Consider the following 22,436-nt stretch of genomic DNA (forward strand, 5'->3'; position numbering starts at 1 on the left):
GAACACCATGGTCATTGAACCAGCTTTTGGTACTTTTGGCAAGGTGGACTAGTACCAAGTCTTGTTGGATAATGAAATCAGCATCTCTATAAAGCTTGACAACAGAAGAAAGCATAAATGGGCCAAACTAGGAGAAAGGAATGGTCAGGCCACGAGGCCCAGACCGCAGCTGCTTTGAATTGAAAAACTTTAAAGGTCCAACTTCTAACTCCAGGCTGATTTGAGATCAGTAAGACAAAACAAGCACCTTGCTGATCTTATCCACCCTCCGCGATTCAGCACACTTCCACAGCAAATCAAAACACAGCTCAGCATAAAAATACTTCAATCAGTATTGCATGCAACAAGTTGATAGCTTGGATTAACTACTGGTGAATCAACTCAAAAAAAATTATAATTTAAAAAACAGTAAACTTCTCATCCGTCCAAAACGGGGAAAATATGAAGAACCGTTTAGTCCACTGAATCACAAGGGGTCTCCTTGGAAAAAAAACCTCATTGGGTTTCCACCTGCACCGGAGTGTCAGCAGGGTCTTTGATCGGTATATAAATCTTCTGACCTTCTTGTATCAGACAGATTTTCAGGTTTCAAGCTCTTCCAGGAATGGCCGTATGGAGGAAAAGTTCGCCTGTGAGATTTTGTCTCTCCAGATATGTCATTTTTTTAGATGCACCTCTACATGCTGCAGGATTTCAAAGCAGCCCCGGAGAATCACTGAGCCACCACCATGCTTCACTGTAAGCAGGATGTTTTTTCCAGCACATGCTTTATTCTTCCTCCTCCAGACACACAGGTGCTCAATAGATCCAAAAAGCTCCAGTTGTGATTTATTCCCCCAAAAAAGAAAATCCAAAACCTAATTGGCTTATTTATATTGTTGTGAGTCATTTAAAGCTGACATTTCTTCTGCTTTTGAGCCTTCATTGTTAAGTACCTGCCTTATTGTAGAAAATGAAACCTCACTTATCTATTCTTCACTGCATGTTATTCTAACATGCAATGAACGGTCAACACATTTAATAAAGGTCTTGACTGGTTGCATGAGGTGTGCCTGAGACCACATCTGATTAATCACGGTGCACTCTTATAAAGACTTCTATTCAGGGGGCCAAACCATTTTGAATTCAGATAAAATCCTTGTAATGCTTGTTTTTTAACTATTTAATGAGACTGTATGTAATTTGTTTATTGCAAACACCTGAACAATTGCAGTTGGGGTTTCATTTATTTGCAACTGAATTGATTTGAACAATGAAAAGAGTTAGAAGAAAACCCCAGGATACATAGAAAAGAACAAGGAGAGAAAGGCAGGATTTGGATAACCTGTAGAATATCTCTGTGTCTCTGGAGGGTGTGCATTAGTGCAGCATTGAGAGAAGCTGTTCCTGGGGTGTTTGTGTACTCTGCCATCTTGTCATTTACTCCTGTTAGCTGAAAAAAAAAAGTAAGTGCGAGGGGATAATATAGTGGAAAGTAAAGAAATTCTGCCATAAAACAGACTATAACAAAGACCGGACATGTTGGTCTGTAATATTTCACTGTTAAAGATTGCTAACTTACTTTTGCCAGCAGCTGTTCAATCTCAACTGACATGGTGTCAAACATCCTGTCCTGGGTGGAGTTATTTAGTAGTGGTGTGGTGTCCAAACTTTAGAGAATCAAGGCATTGAGAGCAGTTAGGAAGTCAACTAACAGCACTCATGTTTGTAAAACATATTTCCAAGTATTAATTAAACAATGACAAACCTAAAATATTCAAGATAGATATTAAAGTTATGAGTGACCATTATTCCCTAACTGTGGAAAAAATATTTTTCTAGGATGAGTCAATTGAAATAATTGACCAATTACTTACAGAACCGTAGAATTAAACTGTATTCTTTCTCAACTAAATCTAAGCAGCCATTATTCCTGGCTTTCAATGCTTGATCTAGACATTATGAATGAGGCAAGACAGCAGTGTAATAGATGAGCTCTATTCTGTTATAAATGGACTTGACATGTTAGTATAGTTCTGTATTGTCCCTGCTGTGGGTGAGCCCGTTACCTGGTGTCTGTTGAGATAGGTTCTAGCAATCCTATCTCCAACCTCAAATAAGGCAGGTACAGAAAATGGATGGTGAATTGTCCATATGTTTTTTTTTTGTCAAAAACAAACAACCTCTACAAAACGAGTACAAATCATCACACAGCCACCACTGTGCTTAACAGCTGATATGAAGGAGTTGTGCTGATAGGCTGTACTGTTTTTCAGCAAACATCGCCTTTTGCTTCATGGCCAAACGCCTCCTTTTAGGCGTCCTCTGTTCAATCAATAAGTTTGTGCACATGAGACTTTGAAAACCAATCATGCTGTCATGTCGTTTAAATCGGGTAACGCTTTCACGGGTTAACTTTTTCAAGCAGGCCCTGCTCCTTGAAACATAAAGCCTTATAAGTAAAGAAAAAAGATGCATCAACTTGTTTTTGTTTTTAACCACGACATTCTATGACAAGATCAGCCACTCTTTACAATTTAAATGCTGGACATGATGACATAAAATGGTCGAAAACAGTAATTTACAAATAAGCCTGAACACTGATATACCTGCAGGTTTCTGCTAAATGAATAAACAAATTATCTGAACTGAAGAGGATTTTTTAATTCGGACCCTAAACTCTGCAACTGTGCGACATATATTTAAGCTGGACTTCTGACGGTGCAGATGTGACGGCACTTACGTGTCTCCTCGACGTCCATCCCTGGAGCTGCTGTAGCTGGTGCACAGTTTACTAAAGGAGACCAGTTTCAGATCAAGTTCATTCTCCAACTGCCTGGCCTGCTTTCTCAGATCTGCAACACAATCAGCCAATCCCAGCAAAACATAAACAAAAACAAAAAAACTGTGGTGAAAAACTATGGAGGCTCATTGCATTCACCAAAGAAAAACATAATAGACATCTTTTCCCATAATTACGAAATCCAGATCTTGTAATAATGAGAAAAGATCTACCAATTACGAAATTACAGCTTTATGATTCAGGAAATGGACCACAGTAGATCTGATCCAGCTCAATAACTACAGTACTGAGACTCTTCAAACCTGGAGTAGATTATTCTTCACCAACAACAGAATGTTTCAGACCCAGTTTAGGATTTGTGAAACCTTTATTTGATTTGTGCAAGTCCCATAAAGGGCCATATTAGGGCTTTTTCGGCATTTGGACCACATTAGAACTGGTCCTACTCCAAAAAGACAGTTCTGGCATTAAGCACCCTGCGCGTGCAGGGTGTGACCCGCTCAGGAGACAGTGGCAGGTGGGGGAGTTTGACTGTGGCAGTACACCTGTCAAACGGTAACGCAGGAGCACAAGGAGGACAGAAACCTCCTGTGGAGCAGAAGGAAGATTGGTGAAATCTTTATTAAATTAAATTAAATTCCACAATGCTTTTGGCATCTTTCTTTTTTTTGGCCATTATTCATTAGTAGCTTAGCAGTAAGAAAGACAGAAAGAGAAGAGGAAGACATACAATAAATGTCTCGGGAATTGAACTCAGAACTGCTTCATCAAGGACTAAAACCTGGAACCTGGGTCACTTATTTCTTCATGACTTTGCTTTGTATTATTGCCCCTACATAATTCTCAAACTGTTCTTGTTTTTTCCTGATGATTTAGTTAATTTAATAAGGTTTACCATCACACTTCTTGTAAATTCTGGAATAAAAAAATATTACCGGACATGAGCTTTAAAAAAAAAGACTCAGTCATGGGACCAAAGGAACTGTTCAGTGGCCATGCTTAATGATTTGGAGAACTACACTAAATATGAGTCAGGTGTCTCTTCTCCTGCTCTGTGAGCTGTAAGACTCCCTTTTGCTTTTTTATTATTTACTGGCTTTAAAATGAATAATTTGTTGGTAAAACAAACTATTTCTCGATGTCTCTGCAGTTGTTTGTGCGGCCAGCTGGTCACATAGACTGAATGTGTTCATCACACCAAAGGCCAGATTACTCTGCCTTGGAGCAGGACCAGTTCTAATGTGGCCCAAATGTCAAAAATAAGCACTAATATGTCCCTTTGTGGAACTTTCACGAATCCCAAATTGTATTTATAAGGTTCTGCCATTAGTGGAAACAATCTAGTCTGGGTTTGAAGTGTCTTAAGTACTGTCGTTTTTGAGTTGAATTGGAGGCTAAAGGTAAAGAAAAAGTAGGGGAATCGGAAGCTGCAATGTCGTAATAACAATATCTTTTCTCACAATTACGTGATCTGGATCTCGTAATTATGATACAATTAGTTAGCTTGGGTAAAATAACAATTCTTCACTGTAGGTGTGAACACTGTGCGATTATATCACAATCATTCGTATTTCTAGTTACACTCTGGATAAGACTTTTGTACGCACTTCATTGCTTTACGAATTAAATAAACCAGGAACATTTGCCACATGACATGACAACAGTTTATTTTTGTCTCATGTGAAAGTTAAGGCGAGCTGACTAACGTTCTTCCACCAAACTAAATTGCGAGTAGGTAAATGTATCTTCCAGTTGTTTTTCCAATGAACGTATCAAACAACACGTGTCTTTGTGTCAAGTTGATAAGCCTTTTAAAGCACCGTCTCAGATTTAACAGCTTAGGGAGCAACATTAACTTCAGTTACGACGATATGTGTTAGCTTGTTGGGAGCTAACTAGTTGTTGCATGGCACGTAAATGTTTCAGTGACAGAGGTATGACGCAACGAAACGGACACGCTAACCCCTTAAAATGACGTGAACAGCAGCATTTGTTGCTGTGTGTTACATTTGTTTTAAACTGGCTACAATTGCTGGCTCCTTACCCTCCCAGTAGTTGCTGCTTCCTATGCCAGCCATCTTTGTTTTCCTGCTACGTCACCAACTACAAGTCAGCAGAGAGGATGTGAGCCGTGGGATTTCCCCGCCCTCAGTACAGACTGTCAGGCATGACTACAGACGCGGGAGATAAAACTTTGCCCTATAGATATATAATATATATATAATATATGTGTATAATGGTTTTACATTTTAATTATAATTTTTAAATTTTCAGTATGGGGTCGTATCCCTGCGCCTTCGGGTTGGGGAGAGGTCTCTGACTATCATTTCAGCCGAGTGGTAGTGCAGCCCGATCTGAATCCAAGTGGTGTTTTGTTATTGGACTTCTGTGCTAGTCACGGATTGTCCATAACGAACACCATGTTCAACCATAAGGGTGTCCATCAGTGGACTTGGCACCAGGACACCCTAGGCAGGAGGTCGATGATCGACTTTGTTGTCGTATCATCAGACCTTCGGCCGCATGTTTTGGACACTCGGGTGAAGAGAGGGGCTGAGCTGTCCACTGATCATCACCTGGTGGTGAGTTGGATCCGCTGGAGGAGGAGAAAGCCGGACAGACTTGTCAGGCCCAAGCGCATAGTGAGGGTCTGCTGGGAACGCCTGGCAGAGCCCTCGGCCAGGGATGTATTCAACTCCCACCTCCGGGAGGGCTTCGACCAGATCCCGGGGGATGTTGGAGACATAGAGTCCGAGTGGACCATGTTCTCCGCATCTATTGTCAATGCTGCTGCCCGTAGCTGTGGCCGTAAGGTCTGCGGTGCCTGTCGCGGCGGCAATCCCAGAACCCGGTGGTGGACACCGGCAGTAAGGGATACTGTTAAGCTGAAGAAGGAGTCCTATCAGCTGTGGTTGGCTTGTGGGACTCATGAGGCAGCTGACGGGTACCGTGAGGCCAAGCGTGCTGCGGCCCGGGCTGTGGCAGAGGCAAAAACTCGGGCCTGGGAGGAGTTCGGTGAGGCCATGGAGAAGGACTACCGGTTGGCCTCGAAGCGATTCTGGCAAACCGTCCGTCGCCTCAGGAGGGGGAAGCAGTGCTTCGTCAACACTGTTTATAGTGGGGGCGGGAGACTGCTGACCTCGACTGAGGACATTATCGGGCGGTGGAAGGAGTACTTCGAGGATCTCCTCAATCGTGCCATCACGCATTCCGTGGTGGAAACAGAGGCTGGGGACTCGGGGTTGGACTCTTTCATCACCCAGGCTGAAGTCACCGAGGTGGTTAAAAAGCTCCGCGGTGGCAAGGCTTCGGGGTTGGATGAGATCCGTCCTGAGTACCTCAAGTCTCTGGATGTTGTAGGGCTGTCATGGTTGACACGTCTCTTCAACATTGCGTGGCGGTCGGGGACAGTGCCTCTGGACAGGCAGACTGGGGTGGTGGTCCCCCTTCATAAGAAGGGGGACCGGAGGGTGTGTTCCAACTACAGGGGGATCACACTCCTCAGCCTCCCTGGTAAGGCCTACGCCAGGGTATTGGAGAGGAGAGTCCGACCGATAGTCGAACCTCGGCTTCAGGAGGAGCAGTGTGGTTTTCGTCCCGGCCGTGGAACATTGGACCAGCTCTATACCCTCTACAGGGTGCTCGAGGGTTCATGGGAGTTTGCCCAACCGGTTCACATGTTTTGTGGACCTGGAGAAGGCATTCGACTGTGTCCCTCGTGATGCCCTGTGGGGGGTGCTCCAGCAGTATGGAATCGGGGGCCCTTTACTAGGGGCCATCCGGTCCCTGTACGAGCGGAGCAGGAGTTTGGTCCGCATTTCCGGCACTAAGTCGGACCTGTTCCCAGTGCATGTTGGACTCCGGCAGGGCTGCCCTTTGTCACCGGTCCTGTTCATAACTTTTATGGACAGGATTTCTAGACGGAGCCAAGGGCCGGAGGGGATCTGGTTTGGGGACCAGTGGATTTCGTCTCTTCTTTTTGCAGATGACGTGGTCCCGCTGGCCCCCTCTAGCCAAGACCTACAACATGCGCTGTGGCGGTTCGCAGCCGAGTGTGAAGCGGCTGGGATGAGGATCAGCTCCTCCAAGTCCGAGGCCATGGTTCTCGACCGGAAAAGGGTGGCTTGTCCTCTTCAGGTTGGAGGAGCGTTCCTGCCTCAAGTGGAGGAGTTTAAGTATCTCGGGGTCTTGTTCACGAGTGAGGGAAGAATGGAGCGGGAGATCGACAGACGGATCGGTGCGGCTGCCACAGTAATGGGGGCGCTGTGCCGGTCCGTTGTGGTGAAGAGAGAGCTGAGCCGAAAAGCAAAGCTCTCAATTTACTGGTCGGTCTACGTTCCTACCCTCACCTATGGCCATGAACTTTGGGTCATGACCGAAAGAACGAGATCCCGGATACAAGCGGCTGAAATGAGCTTCCTCCGTAGGGTGGCCGGGCACTCCCTTAGAGATAGGGTGAGGAGCTCGGCCATCCGGGAGGGGCTCGGAGTAGAGCCGCTGCTCCTCCACATCGAGAGGAACCAGTTGAGGTGGCTCGGGCATCTATACCGGATGCCTCCTGGACGCCTTCCTCGGGAGGTGTTCCAGGCACGTCCCACCGGGAGGAGGCCCAGGGGACGGCCCAGGACACGCTGGAGGGACTATGTCTCTCGGCTGGCCTGGGAACGCCTTGGGCTCCCCCTGGAGGAGCTGGAGGAGGTGTCTGGAGAGAGGGACGTCTGGGCGTCTCTGTTGAGTCTGCTGCCCCCGCGACCCGGTCCCGGATAAGCGGAAGACGACGAGTACAAGAAATTTTCAGTATGGTTTTATGTGTTTCTTTTTATCTGTGTAACTTTATTAAAGCCTGATATTATTTCATTATTTAAAGCCAAATTAAACATCAAGCTGAAATTAAATTTTATGCTTTTCAATGCTTAATTGTTCTGTTGCATGTTATTGTGATTGCTGGCTGCACAATATTTGCCCCTGCAGGATCTTAAAGTATTAAAATAAAGTCTAAAGTAAACATCTGACATCCAAATTAGATTTCTTTTTTTTTTTGGACTGAACTGGGCTTTAAGGTTTATTTGCCATTTTGTTAAGGTTAGTGTTTGAGCTGGCAGGACTATACCAAGTTCATTCTTTGCTTTATAGACGGTTTCTTCATTATTTGAGTCATATTCGTAATATTTCATGACATTTTTCACTTCTCAGATAGCCTATTTAAAAAGCGAGGACAGCATTGATGTGTTCGAGATAATTGTTTTTGACAAAATATGCTAAACAATCTATTTGCCTGAGCAAAAGATTAAAATAAAGCTAAAGAAATGTTCAACGTGGGGCTGTTCAGTCATTTTTACTAAATTAATTTAACCCTCTGGAAACAAAACGTTGCCCACCCTTTTGTAAAAGCACTTTAAAGAACCACAAATGGACTCGTTTACTGAATTTCACAACAAAAGAGGCTTGAAGTGTTAAAAGGACTCCACATTTTTACATTACAAGTTGTCATGTCGTATCATATTAGGATATTATGTCACAGAGCGACACGAAGTAGGGCAAAGTTGTGAATTGAAAGGAAAATCTGAAAAGTGCGGTGTAATTTTGCTTTCAGGTCCCTTTAATCTGATACAGATACTTTAGAAGTAACCTAGAGTCCACCAGTGTATAATTTAATACCATTATCAATCCAGCTGATCTATGAAGGCCACAGAGGCTTGTTATAGAGAGCATTAGTGAACATACGGCAACATGGAGACCAAGAACAGCATACAATTTAGTGATAAAGTTGTAGAGGTATTTAAAACAGTTAGGTTAGAAAACACTACCTCAAGCTTTAAGCATTTCATAAAGCACTTTTCAACCCAAAAACAGAAAGAGTATAGCAAAACAAACTGACAAACATGGCTGTCAGCCTAAACCGAGGCTGGGCAAGGTGAGCGTTAAATCAAAGAAGCAGATAAGAGGTAAGGTAAGCTTCAGTCCTCATTAAGTTTTGTCACAGTTCTGATTGATTTAGAGGAAGGGCTGCAAAACGTTTTTGCCCTCTTACAGATTTCTGCTGATTTTGCCTCTTGGTCACATTTACAAATTTTGATTTTGTTAAGGGAAAAAAATGCTGTCCAAACCAACCTGACCCCATGACAGAATAGAAGTACCACCCTTATTAAATCATAAATTAATGTGATTAATCACATTTGTTTGGTTAAATTTCACCAGCAACACCCATGCCAGATTAAAGCCACGACTTGTAAAATCAAGAAATACCTTAAATAGGACCTGGCGGCAGGAAGTAAGCTAAAAGATCTCCAATATCAACAAGTCACGCCCCAATCTCAAGCAATTGAGGAACAGATGAGAAACGTTTAATCATGACACAGTCATTAGGTTTAGGCGCCAGTAAAATTGCCACTGTGTAGTTTTTAGCTCTTTATTAAAGTAATTGTCACTTTCTTTTCAATCAGATATTTCCAGTCGAGTTATGTTTTCCTCTCCTTCACACCCTGCAGGTCTGTATTGCAGCATTTCTACATGAAACATCTCTAAAAATCCAACACTGAAGCAAGACGTGTTGCCTTCAGAGGTTTTATTGTGTTGTTCTGTGAGGTTTTTGTGAATGTTAGCATATCATGATCACACCAAGGTTCTGCTGAAATGTTCTGCTGCAGGTGGATTCACAGTAAACATGAAGTACAAATGGCAGACATTATTTACAGTTCCAGTGTGTTTATATAAAATCTTCACGCCAACACTGTGTGACACTTTCAAAAGCTCAAAAGGGGCTTCACAGACACAGCATAAGAAAAATAACTTACAAAACTTTCTTCCGACACAGACATTGAGAAATGATCTAGTGAAAATAGCTGGAGGTCAGGGTAAACTCCAAAGAGAACAAGTGTGTATTGCTTTGAAACCATGCAGTCTCCTGTCCAGATGCACTGTCATTGACTTCATAGCAATCAACAGTAGCTATACAAATATTTCAGGTGTGAGCAAATATATCATTTTTGATTTTGGTGATTTATCGGGTTTGTTTTGAGATGCTTTCTCAGACCAGAAAATCTAGAAGAGAAAAAAAATTATTTAGCTTTGCATCATTTTAAAGCTTTCCATGTGACTCGCATGTCTTTGGAGAAACGTGCCTCTCTTCCAGAAGGAGTCACCAAGAAACTGAACCATTTTTTAAAAGCACATGGGAAAAATTACACCCTGACAATAACCGATGCAGGATTCACCTGGATAATTTCAGAGGTTCGGGAAATACTTCTTTAGCTTGTGGAGCACAAATACCTCTGATGTATGTTTGTTTTTTTATTAATGGGCAAATAAACCAGGTTTGACTTTATATCAAAATATGTAGTCATTAAAACAAGAACATGATTCAGCAGAAAATAAACTGCTCTGTTGAGGCAAAATAACGATGGTTACGATAAAAAAAATGGCACAACTCAAAGCCAGCAATAACGTTCCATGAGCAGAACTGAATTAAACTTAAACAAAAATCACCAAAAAAAGGAATAATAAATACAATCATCACACATATTTATAGCTTTATAGTTTCTTTTTTCAAGCAGTGATATGAGATAGTCCTTGCTTTCCAGTTCTGCGATTTTTCCATCAAAATGCTTCCAGTGATGCTGGAGGCAGTTCTTAACTGGACCAGCTTGGTATCACATCAATGCATCCCTGTAAGCATCTTAACCAATAAATATCTCACCTTCTGCTTTATTTTAAATTTTTGTGAAAGATTGCCATGAATGGAGAGAGCTGGCCTCCGCTGCTAACCCGACTCTTTAGTAATATTTAATCCAATCTTTCTGCCATTTTGTTTTTTTTTGTACTTAAATTGGTTAAAAAAACTAAACTAAATCTGGAGATTTTATAATGGCAATCACAACAATTTGGTTGCTGTTCTCCAAAAACCCATCTCCAGCCGTTCCTTCCGTTAGATCCAGGTAAGAGTTGGTGCAGAGTCAACACCATGTTAATCGATGCCAGAGACAGTGCAGTGCTTCTGGCAGCGGATAAAAAGAACTGGCGCAAAGCAAACACTAAGACCAGTTCAGCCCTGGAATTGCTCTGGTGGAATAAAAGCCTTTAGTGCAAGTGAATTCTGTGTGCACTTTCCAGTCCAGGATTCATTAAAGCCTGGAAACCCGACTGGGCCAAAAACACGATAAATTCCCAGGTAAGTCACTTTAAGAGTTCCTGTGGAGAAACAGTTACAATGAGCAAGATTTTTCATCTTTTTTCATCAGCTGACTAATGGATGGATGGATCCATTCATAACATCAACTCAGTTTTATTAAACGAAAATACAGCTTTGTCTCGTTTATTACAGCCTGACTGGACTGATCAATCTACAGACGCCAAGGCACAGAATTGGAGATGTTCTCCAAAAAGCTCGAACAGTGCAGCTATTCTACCTTGGACCAAGAAATAAAAAACACTCTTATTTTGAGAGTGTATTAAATTAATGCTTAAAGATGACAAATTTTAAGGGCAAATTTTGGGTGATAAAGCACGTCTAACAGTTCATTTAGACTTGGCAGCTTGACCTGTAAACTAGGCAGGACAAGCCTTCTTGATTGGCTCGGAACCAAAGAAGCTGCTGTGAAGAATTAATAAGAGTGGACAAAAACATTGTCATTAACTGTTTGTTCATCATCATCTTCCTCCATCCCTCCCTGCTGGTCAGTCATGAAGATAAGCATGAGTCCACCAGCAGGAAAACTGCGTGCCTAGAACTTGATGGTTTCACAGAGAAAATGTTTACATCACTCATTCATAAAGAGAGAGAGAGAGAAGGTGGAGCTGCGATATCAAGAGTTCGTCCAGTTCCTTGCAGGTCAAGGATTTGACTGTGGAGGGATTTGAAAAGTAAAAAGCAAAAATACTGAATCAAACTAGCACAACAATTGTTAGATTTTGTTGGCATACAGTGTCTCTTCATCACTTTCGCTTTCGTCCTGAAACTCGTGTGCGAGCAGGGACTTTTTGGAGCCCATGGAGTTCAGGTGGATCTCATCGTCGTAGTCGTCGCGGTGCTGCCGCAGCCGATGGAAGCCGTCTTTCTGGCGGTCGGACTTCGCTGAGCACACGCACCAAATGATGCACGCTGTCAACACCAATGCTGTCATGGCAGCAGCTGCACATACAGGAAGACAGACGCATTTCAGTTGGCGTAAACAAAGACGAATGTTATGGTAGAAAACATTTTTATCCCCTTAAAACAAAACTAGCTTTTGTTTTGAGTATGATGACAAATCGCAAAATAATGACTTCAGTACAGTTCTGGTTAGATGTTCACCTACATTCATCTTTGGAAATAATATCATCTTAGTTGTGAGCTTTTAATGCTTTCCACTGTTTTTCCCCAGCGTTGACTGATGATAAAACAAACAACTTTAATGATTTTTAAAAAACAAGAATCCACAAATCTGAGTTTATAGTGAACCTTTCGCATCCAAATAGGCTCAGAATTATACATACATGATCAAATATACAACACCATTAATAATTGACTTAACTGTTAGAGTACTTGTTTTAAAAAACAATAAGGTGTCGTTTCTTCCTGCAGAATTAAATTTTAAAGCGCTAGAGGATATTCTACCGTGGCAAAAAAAACAAACAGCCTATTGCTTGCATACTTTTCTAATGAAACATTCTAGTTTATTTGTAAAGTAAAAATTATTTCCTATTTTTGATGGGCGTGAAACTTACATGGGCTAATTAATCATGCCAATCAAATCAGTTTCAATATAAAAGTACTTGAAAACGTAAAGTCCTTTCAAACCAAAACTTTAGCAGTAAGCCGAGCCTCTGATGCTAACAGGCATGAAAAAACAAAACAAGAGACAAATTGTGTATGATAGCCCGTATGTATGTACCTAACGTCATTAATAAAAATCCTCCAAACTGCAACAGCAAATAAAAACTGTTGTCAATGGGACGGGGCAGCCAGTAGAGTGACCACCAATTTGTTTTGTTATATTAATTTTAAAATATTGTCTCAGCTTCTTAAATAAGTCTAAAATGGCTAAGTTACACAAAACTTGACATATTTGTTCCTAAGAAAAACAGAATAATTCCCTGTTTGAAAACCACTGAAACTACAACATTTTGATCCCACATTTACAACATAAACTAATACGTTCTTCTGTGGTAAGATTTCATTTTCAACATACAGGTCCTTCTCAAAATATTAGCATATTGTGATAAAGTTAATTATTTTCCATAATGTCATGATGAAAATTTAACATTCATACATTTTAGATTCATTGCACACTAACTGAAATATTTCAGGTATTTTATTGTCTTAATACGGATGATTTTGGCATACAGCTCATGAAAACCCAAAATTCCTATCTCACAAAATTAGCATATCATTAAAAGGGTCTCTAAACGAGCTATGAACCTAATCATCTGAATCAACGAGTTAACTCTAAACACCTGCAAAAGATTCCTGAGGCCTTTAAAACTCCCAGCCTGGTTCATCACTCAAAACCCCAATCATGGGTAAGACTGCCAACCTGACTGCTGTCCAGAAGGCCACTATTGACACCCTCAAGCAAGAGGGTAAGACACAGAAAGAAATTTCTGAATGAATAGGCTGTTCCCAGAGTGCTGTATCAAGGCACCTCAGTGGGAAGTCTGTGGGAAGGAAAAAGTGTGGCAGAAAACGCTGCACAACGAGAAGAGGTGACCGGACCCTGAGGAAGATTGTGGAGAAGGGCCAATTCCAGACCTTGGGGGACCTGCGGAAGCAGTGGACTGAGTCTGGAGTAGAAACATTCAGAGCCACCGTGCACAGGCGTGTGCAGGAAATGGGCTACAGGTGCCGCATTCCCCAGACCTGGGCTACAGAGAAGCAGCACTGGACTGTTGCTCAGTGGTCCAAAGTACTTTTTTCGGATGAAAGCAAATTCTGCATGTTATTCGGAAATCAAGGTGCCAGAGTCTGGAGGAAGACTGGGGAGAAGGAAATGCCAAAATGCCAGAAGTCCAGTGTCAAGTACCCACAGTCAGTGATGGTCTGGGGTGCCGTGTCAGCTGCTGGTGTTGGTCCACTGTATTTTATCAAGGGCAGGGTCAATGCAGCTAGCTATCAGGAGATTTTGGAGCACTTCATGCTTCCATCTGCTGAAAAGCTTTATGGAGATGAAGATTTCATTTTTCAGCATGACCTGGCACCTGCTCACAGTGGCAAAACCACTGGTAAATGGTTTACTGACCATGGTATCACTGTGCTCAATTGGCCTGCCAACTTTCCTGACCTGAACCCCATAGAGAATCTGTGGGATATTGTGAAGAGAACGTTGAGAGACTCAAGACCCAACACTCTGGATGAGCTAAAGGCCGCTATCGAAGCATCCTGGGCCTCCATAAGACCTCAGCAGTGCCACAGGCTGATTGCCTCCATGCCACGCCGCATTGAAGCAGTCATTTCTGCAAAAGGATTCCCGACCAAGTATTGAGTGCATAACTGTACATGATTATTTGAAGGTTGACGTTTTTTGTATTAAAAACACTTTTCTTTTATTGGTCGGATGAAATATGCTAATTTTGTGAGATAGGAATTTTGGGTTTTCATGAGCTGTATGCCAAAATCATCTGTATTAAGACAATAAAAGACCTGAAATATTTCAGTTAGTGTGCAATGAATCTAAAATATATGAATGTTAAATTTTCATCATTACATTATAGAAAATAATGAACTTTATCACAATATGCTAATTTTTTGAGAAGGACCTGTATAGCTGTCAAGGTTTAATTCAACAGTTTGTCCACTAGATGGTGCTACTAGTTTTATTAGGCAGACGTCTTAAAATAAAAATAAAATTGTTTACATTATTTTTACAGCAGTTTTCGGGAATCGGGAATTTCTTCCTTGAGAACAAGTACATTAGGATTTTAAAGGGCCTTCTAGGGGTTAAAAACTCAAAAGTAATGACATTTAAGTACATGATGAATGTATGTAAACGTCTGATAGGAGATCTTGCACGAAGAACTACTCCGCTACATCTAAAAGGTACCCTATCTGCATAAGGAACAAAAATCAGACATAATAGAAAAAATGAAAAAGAACCTCTTTATATTAAAGCACTTCTGTTACCTACCTGCACAGGCCACAACAAACTCCCTTTGCAATCCAAATATTCTGTTGTCTATATCAAACTCTATGATGACAGAAGCAGCAGCTTCATAGGAAGTCACCACAACCTGGAAAACAGGAAAAAACAAAACACTTCAACATAAATCTTAACACCATACCACCCTCTATCATATGTGATTCAAATTGGAGCAAGATTTGAAGAAAACAGTTTACTGTTTTTATTTGTTAAGTGGGTATTTTCCACTCTGAACTGAAAGATGTGGTGATCAACACAAAGTTATTGAAACGTCCTTGCCAAATTTTCTCGGTAGCTGTGTTGGTGTACTTGTATGATCGAGGGCTGGGGAATTCAAATTAAATCAACCATTTTTAAACTACTGTCAGGACTTTAATACATTCCAGTTCAACACAGAGGCTACATGTTTGTATCCAACCAGGCTGCTTTGCTAAATGAGGTAAACATCTCTGTCTCTCAAAGCTTCTCAGAGAAGAGAGCTGGTTAATTATCTAATCAGCGCATCGCTTCTGCAGGTGTGTCTATTTAGTATAATCTGCTGCAGGTTACCTTGTAGGTCTGAAATAATTGCTGGAGAAAACAAAAATCCAAAAATATTCGGCTGAGAGGTAAATCACAAGAATCAAGTTAAGAATTAAGCTGTTAGTTTATCTCCAGAGCAAGGCAGATGTGGTTTTAGTAAAGTGATTTCAACCCAAACCGAGACATTAGTTGCAGAGGAGTAGTTCTCTGTGTCTTCTACTATTATTGAGATATTTTTGTGATGTTTTCTGATAGCAGGACACAGAAGAATCCACAGGAATCCTTGAAACCAGTGTTATTTCTCGTTCCAGGCGAATAAGATGCGCCCATATGAGTTGAGACAGAGTATTAGATGCCCTAAAAAGTATGGGGAGATTATTAAGGAGAGGAACTTCTTGCTGGCTCCACCATTCGATTTGGAGCTTATGTTTGAGGAGCGGGACTCCCAGAAACCCCTGGATGAGAGATACATCAGGAACGCTGCGGTTCTTCCGGATCTCTCTGATCTGGCGCGCAGGCCCGAAGCTGGCATGATGGACGAGAGGGCCTCCAGCGGTACTCTGATGATCCATGGTTATTCGGTGGAAGACTTCCAGCAAACCTATCACTCCGTGGTGGATCCCCTGCTCTACAGACCTTGTGGGAAGGTCAGGCCTTACAGCCTGGAGCTCGGGTTTGCCATCAAGGAACACCTGTTGGAAGAGCTGGCCTATCCGACGCTGGAAATTTCAGAGCGTGCAGATGGAAAGGCGGAGGTGACGGAGAGGTTCTGTGTGCTTCGTCCAACACCTTACATAGAAATAGACTGTAGGGGGGATCCGTGGTAAAATTCTTCCAAAGACTTTCTATGATAAATGTGGGCTTGATGTCTGCTAAGCTTATTTTCTAATCATGGACTTCTCTTGCTGAATGTAGTGAACTAATATTTCATTTTTCAACCAAATCTGTACAATCTGAAATGTAAAAAAACGTATCTCTTGAAACACGTAACAGTATGAAAAACTGTGCAAGCAACGCAATCCTTACTGTGAACTTCAATGTGTCATTTTAGTCTGCACGTCCTACGTCTGAAATCTTGTATCCATCTAATTCTTTCTAAACACAAATTCCTGAAGCGATGTTATACACTAATGGATATATACACCAACAGATTAAATGACGGTAAAACGTTTCCAGAACGTTCCAGTAAGTCTTTGCTGTTTATTGCTGGATCCTTTACAGAGGTGTGTTAAGAAAACAGAACCTCTAGAAAGTTAATTTATTGAAGCAATTAAACCCAAAAAGTGAAACTCATAAAGATTCCTGACTGTTTCAAGTTTTTAGTTTTTATTTTGAGAATAATTAAATTTTGATCATGATTGTGTCAGCCATAACATAAAATTTCTGTATTGAAAATCCTTTTTTATCAGCCTTATCTAATCTAATTTTCTGAGAGAACTGAATATTCATTCAGTTTCATTAGTTGTAAGCCATAATCTTACAACTAAAAATTAACAGACACACTTGAAACGCATCATTCTGTGTGTAATGAATCCAGATGAGTTTCAATTTTTGAATTAAACTACCACAATAAATTAAGTACTGATTGATGTTTCAATTTATTAAGATGCACCTGTAGACAATGTTTTACTTTAATTGTGTGCTAAAATTCAAGACCATATATGCTACTTGATGGGTACATGCAAATAGTTGTATGTTGTCCTCTGAGCAAATCATAACAGTTCTGACCTTTATACTATTTAATAGCGGGTAAAACGCTGCGTACCTCTTTATGTTGACTTTGATAGCCTTCAGCTATGGCGTCAATACCATAGGTGCCTGGGTGGACGAGGATGTGGAAGTAGCCGCCCACAGAAGTGGAGATCTTTACTGTTGCATTCAGAAAAATGGTCGCCCCAACAATCGGTTTTCCACTTCTATCCCTTACTACTCCTCGCACCCCTTTATGGACCTGGGAATCAGGGAAAAGTTCATGCTTTGTGATACCTCTGTTTTTCTTACCAGAAGCTCTTATAGTATGGCGTCAAACTGGGTGGATAATTAGGACATTAATACAATTACAATTCAATAAAATTTACCCAATCATAAGACTGCACTACAAAAAAGGGAGAATGTTTTTAAATGATAATTAAAAAGATGGATGGATGGATGGATGTGAAAGCGATCTCTCAATGCAATCAGCTTCTTTCTACAAAAAACCTTTTACCAGTTGGGACAAAAAACTATTGTATAGGTATAAAAATTGATGAAAGAATAGAAGGATGAATAGATGGAGGATACATTAATAACTTTAAGACAACAGGACAGAGAATGAAGTCTGTAAATACAAATATTCTTCCATAATCTCTTTACTTTTTCCATACATATCCATCTCTGGAAAATACTTGCATTACGTTCCCTGCTTTTCTAGGAATCCTACATTTGTCTTGTTTTAAAGACATCTCTTAAATCCTGTGTTTTTTTTTTCCTCCAGGACGGTGTCTGTAGATTGTACACATATGGGGGAATAAAGCCTGGGAGTTGAAAATTAACATAATGTAGGTATTTGAATAATATAAGTGAAATGTACAAAAAAAGAACATTCCAAGAAAAGTTCAATAAAAAAGAAAAATCTGGCAGCAATCAACTTGAGTAAACAGCACCCAGCAGAAGAAGTACAATCTTAAGCAATGCATAAAACAAAGATCAGGAATACTAAAATTTATTATTTTAAATTCAAATGTCTATATGCTAAACAAAACATTTCTATATTAAAATAAATTGCTAAAATCATAAATGATGGTAAAATCTTACCTCCACCAACATACTGAGGAGAGCCTTCTTGTTCTCATCCCAGAGCGTTCCCAGCTGATTAGCAGCAGGAAACAAACAGCAGCCAGTGTATACTGTGATTTCTGGGCAGTGTCCAAAGTCCATACTGAAGTCCTGGAAGGACATGTGGATCGAATGTGACATGAGATGATACCATATAAAGATTGCAAGGTTGCTTAATGAGTTCACTTCTAAGGTGAATAATTTCAAAGCTGTAAAATCTTTAAAAGTTCCAACATCTTGCTATCTAATATCCATTTTATTGCCAAAAGTATTCACTCACTCATCTTAATAATTAAATCCGGGTTTTCCCATCACTTCCATGGCCACAGATGGATAAAGTTCACCACCTGGGCATGCAGACTGTATCTACAAACAATTGTGAAAGCTCTCAGGAGCTCAGTAAATTCCTGCATGGTACCGTGATAGGATGCCACCTGTGCAATTAGTCCAGTCATGAACATTTCTCAGGACTAAATACCTCACAGTGAACTGTTAGTGATGATATAAGAAAGTGGAAGCTACTGGCAATGTCAGCAACTCAGCCATAAAATGGTAGCTTATCTAAAATCCCAGCGCAGGGTCAGCAGATGCTGAGGATCATGATGCACAGAGGTCGCTATCTTTCTGTAGAATCAAAAGCTACAGACCTTTAAATTTCATGTGGCCTTCAGATTAGCTCAAGAATAGTGTGTGGAGAGCTTTATTGAATAGGTTACCATGGCCAAGCAGCTGCATCCACACCTTACATCGCCAAGGGCAATGCAAAGCGTCATATGTAGTGGTGTAAAACCCTAACCCTAACCCTAATGCCGTCACTGGACTCTAAAGCAGTGGAGATGTGTTTTCTGGATGGAGATGCCATGAGAACAGCACTTGGCTAACTGGCCCCTTCCTGTTCCAATAAGACTGGACTCTAGTGAACAAAGTAAGATCCATGAAGGCATGGATGAGGGAGTTTGGTTTGAAAAAACCTGCCTCGGCAGCTTAGGGTCCTGACCTCATTCTGGTAAACGACACCTTTAGCATAAAATAGAGCAGTCTGTGAGCCAGGCCTTTTTGTCCAACATCAGTGTTTGACCCTAAAAATGCACTTCAGGAACAATTGCAAAAAATAAAAAATAAATTCACACTTCTGAACCAAGTAGAAAGCATTCCCAGAAGAGTTGAAGCTGTTTAAGCTTCAAATAAACATCACCACATTAAACTCTAAGGATTGAGAATGGGATATCACTTTAGTTCATATATATATGTGTGTGTGTGTGTGTGTGTGTATGTATAGGCAAGCGACCCAATACTTTTGGCAATACCGTGTATATTTTTGTTTTCCAAACAACCTACCTATAATAAAAATAGTACTGGCTTTGTTGTTGATCTTACATGCATAACTTTTTTCTAGTTGATTCGCTGCCTTTACGAATCGGAAAGACTTACCTTCATGCTCCCCATGTGACTTTGTAGATTAGCCGCTTTCATCACTCCATCTGGGACATTTCCCACTGGGTACAATGAACTTAGGCCGTTAACAAACATGATTATCTTAACTGACAGACATGACATCTATTAATGCAAATTAAAAGTCATACTTTGCCCATTATTGGAACATGCAGTATCTCCTGGATGCATCTTGGGATGGTTCTTAGCATACACTTTCGCCAAGTACTTCAAGGTGGCCTCATTATTAACTACAAAAACAGAAGTTACTGAAGAGTTAGCCTGTTAAAGTCAACAATCAAGAGAAAATTATCGTCATTGCTTGAGCAACATAAATCATTGTGGGGAAGGTTTCATTTTAAAGTAATAATATGCAAAGGCATTATAAATTACATAATACAAGACAAAAAGTTAGGCTATGCAAAGTGATTTTACCGATATGAACAGGTTTGTCATAAGGGTAGGTGACAACCAGAGCGCCTCCATCCAGGACGACAGACAGACTGAAGTCATTGCTTTGAATAAAATTGATCATTGCTTTGGTCTCGGGTTCTGGTTCCGACAATCGCTGCGACGAGTTGCCTGTTAAAATAGCAAACCGGTTAATTGAAAACGTCTCTAAATTACGTCTATGGTAAATCAGTTGCATCTAGTCTGATGCATCTAATTTCAAAACAGTCTGAGAGAAAAGTAGCAATAATTGTGTGTCCAAACAACTGACCGAAAAACGTTTTGTCGAGATCTTTGCCATTAGAGTTGGTTAGGCCCTGGTTGGACGAGCACTTTTTCTCAGCGGCCTGTTCCCGTCCGTCAGGGTTGATGGAGGGCACAATGAAAATGCGGGTCTCGTTGATTAGCTGGAGAAGGGAAAAGGGCAGAGAAGCCATGTTAACTCACATACAAATGCAAACAAAGTATTCATACGCCTGGATGTTTTTCACATTCTGTCTGGTTGCATTCAATTGGGATCTTATGACAAAGACCCACACAAGTAGTGCAAAAATATGAAGGTATGATTCAGCATTCTTTACAAATACAAATCTAAAGTGAACCATAGACTTCTATCCTGCACACTAGAGTCAATACTTTGAAGAACCACCTTTTAGAGTTTGTGTCTACCAGCTTGAATTAAAACTTTTGTAGGGCACTGTGTATTTAGGTAGCCCCCAACACCCACCTTGGTGATGGCGGGGTTTTTGCCGTAGTTGATGCACAGAGAGGCGGCAAACTCCAGCAGCAACTCTGTGCCCACAGGAGCATTGCCGTGGATCCCTGCCACAAAGCGGATCTTTGGTTCAGACGGCTCAGGTTCTGCTGGATTGTTGGAGATTTCCAGAGCCAAAATGTTTCTAAACTCTACACTTTGGCCCAGTCTAAACAAAGGAAACACGGAACCAAATAAACTCAAGGACGCATGTTTATCTAAAAACTTCAAGGTTACCATAGTGTGTGAGGCAATTACACACCTGTGCAAAGATGTAATTTGGTGAAAGTTAAGTGTGAGGCCTCTCAAGGAAGTTTCCAGGTCTTTCGAGCGTTGGTAGCGGAAGCTGTTGCCTGTGGCTGTGCTCTTGACCAGCTGCTCCAAACCTTGGTCTAGAGACAGTGCTTTTATCAAGCTGTAGAGCTCCCTATCAGATGGGCTTTGGGTCAGCTGGGCAACAGTGGAAGCGTGGGCGTTGTTGTCTGGGTGTAAACGGGTCAGTCTGAAGTCCACTACCTCTGCTTGGTCCTTTGCGACTGTAGCATAGATCGTCACAGGTATATACCTTCATAGATAGAAATGAAATTATTCTGAAGTCAGTGGCATTTGAGAAAGTGATGGGAGATTTTGTTCTGGTGACTTCCACTTTCTGAAATGAAACAGTTACCCATCAGCAGAGGCAGTGACTGCATAAGTGCCAGGTACCAACAGTCTCCAGTAGTCTCCAGCATGAGCCGTAGTGATGTTGTGGTCTATTCCCTCCACGCTGATGGTGGCATTGGGAATTCCCATCCTATCCCGGTCATCAGAAACTGTGCCTTTTATTCCGGTGTGAACCTGCAGTGACAAACAACCAAATGAACAGGAGTACATAGAAAACTGGAAAAATGAAGTAGATGCCAACATTAACACCTGTTTTTGTTACCTGGTGCATAAATTGCAGCAAAGCTCTCCAGTTTTGTTCCCAGTATGCTGGTAGCTCCTTGGCCAGGGGGTACTTGACACAGCCCAGCTCGATGGTCACCTCGAAGCAGTTTGTGTTGACGTAATTCCAGTCCTGCATCCCGCCTGGGAAGCCAAGTGGGAACCAGTGCAGACATGCATAAACTTGCATTTTACCAACGGTCTAGCATATATACATAAATGTAAGATGGTACAGACTTCTACAAGAAAATTATTGATTTCTCAGTTATTTGAAAATGTTATCTGAAAAAGATGATCTTCAGGAGTTTATGGTCTTTTCTTTGGTACATTATTGTTACTATTACAATACAATAGGATCACAGTTAAGCAAGAAAAGAAAACTGCGAGGAAGAGTCTACCATGCTGTGAAAAAGCATTTGCCTCATTTAAGACAAAAGATAACATGACTATATCCAAAACACAGTTATCAAATATAGATTTACTTTATCAAAGGTAGATTTAATTTATCCAAACCAACCTGTTCCTATGATAAATGAATGGCCCCCTAAACCTAATAAATCATCTGGATCCTTGGGGGCAACAACTACTATGATGTGTTTTCAAAAACTGGCAATGAGTCTTTCACATCACTTGGAGGAATTTTTTGCCA

At 41.1% G+C, this 22,436-nt stretch overlaps 3 protein-coding genes across 5 annotated transcripts in view; 1 reads left to right on the plus strand and 2 right to left on the minus strand.

Annotated features, from left to right (window-relative positions):
• Window positions 1-4,927, minus strand: part of gosr1 (golgi SNAP receptor complex member 1) — a 38,782-nt gene extending 33,855 nt beyond the window's left edge. Inside the window, exons 1-4 of the mRNA XM_047392189.1 lie at window positions 4,827-4,927; window positions 2,723-2,834; window positions 1,562-1,649; window positions 1,325-1,432 (exon numbers count right to left, since the gene is read on the minus strand). Of these exons, the coding sequence (XP_047248145.1) occupies window positions 1,325-1,432; window positions 1,562-1,649; window positions 2,723-2,834; window positions 4,827-4,860 (342 nt within the window). The 5' untranslated portion in view covers window positions 4,861-4,927. The remainder of the gene's footprint in view (window positions 1-1,324; window positions 1,433-1,561; window positions 1,650-2,722; window positions 2,835-4,826) is intronic.
• A 4,403-nt stretch (window positions 4,928-9,330) lies between these two features.
• The window catches only part of cpda (carboxypeptidase D, a), a 34,441-nt gene continuing 21,335 nt past the window's right edge, over window positions 9,331-22,436 (minus strand). The window contains exons 10-21 of the mRNA XM_047391551.1: window positions 21,789-21,931; window positions 21,531-21,700; window positions 21,126-21,428; window positions 20,837-21,032; window positions 20,381-20,516; window positions 20,095-20,241; window positions 19,812-19,910; window positions 19,660-19,724; window positions 18,208-18,339; window positions 17,180-17,365; window positions 14,881-14,983; window positions 9,331-11,909 (exon numbers count right to left, since the gene is read on the minus strand). Of these exons, the coding sequence (XP_047247507.1) occupies window positions 11,683-11,909; window positions 14,881-14,983; window positions 17,180-17,365; window positions 18,208-18,339; window positions 19,660-19,724; window positions 19,812-19,910; window positions 20,095-20,241; window positions 20,381-20,516; window positions 20,837-21,032; window positions 21,126-21,428; window positions 21,531-21,700; window positions 21,789-21,931 (1,907 nt within the window). The 3' untranslated portion in view covers window positions 9,331-11,682. The remainder of the gene's footprint in view (window positions 11,910-14,880; window positions 14,984-17,179; window positions 17,366-18,207; window positions 18,340-19,659; window positions 19,725-19,811; window positions 19,911-20,094; window positions 20,242-20,380; window positions 20,517-20,836; window positions 21,033-21,125; window positions 21,429-21,530; window positions 21,701-21,788; window positions 21,932-22,436) is intronic.
• LOC124883996 (uncharacterized protein C22orf31-like) lies at window positions 15,176-17,225 on the plus strand. 3 transcript variants are annotated; one of them, XM_047391553.1, is made up of 2 exons: window positions 15,176-15,500; window positions 15,670-17,225. In XM_047391553.1, exon 2 carries the CDS (start codon window positions 15,735-15,737, stop codon window positions 16,239-16,241), a length of 507 nt encoding a protein of 168 aa, XP_047247509.1. In that variant the 5' UTR covers window positions 15,176-15,500; window positions 15,670-15,734; the 3' UTR covers window positions 16,242-17,225. The 3 variants fall into 3 exon arrangements, with proteins under 3 accessions (XP_047247509.1, XP_047247510.1, XP_047247508.1); XM_047391554.1 differs by having other exon boundaries at window positions 15,673-17,225; XM_047391552.1 differs by having other exon boundaries at window positions 15,726-17,225.

Source organism: Girardinichthys multiradiatus, chromosome 18, assembly GCF_021462225.1.
Source record: "Girardinichthys multiradiatus isolate DD_20200921_A chromosome 18, DD_fGirMul_XY1, whole genome shotgun sequence".
NCBI lineage: Eukaryota > Metazoa > Chordata > Actinopteri > Cyprinodontiformes > Goodeidae > Girardinichthys > Girardinichthys multiradiatus.

Excerpts from the sequence above, each read along its gene's own strand:
- LOC124883996 (XM_047391553.1), top strand. The coding sequence starts at position 15,735 with ATGCGCCCATATGAGTTGAGACAGAGTATTAGATGCCCTAAAAAGTAT.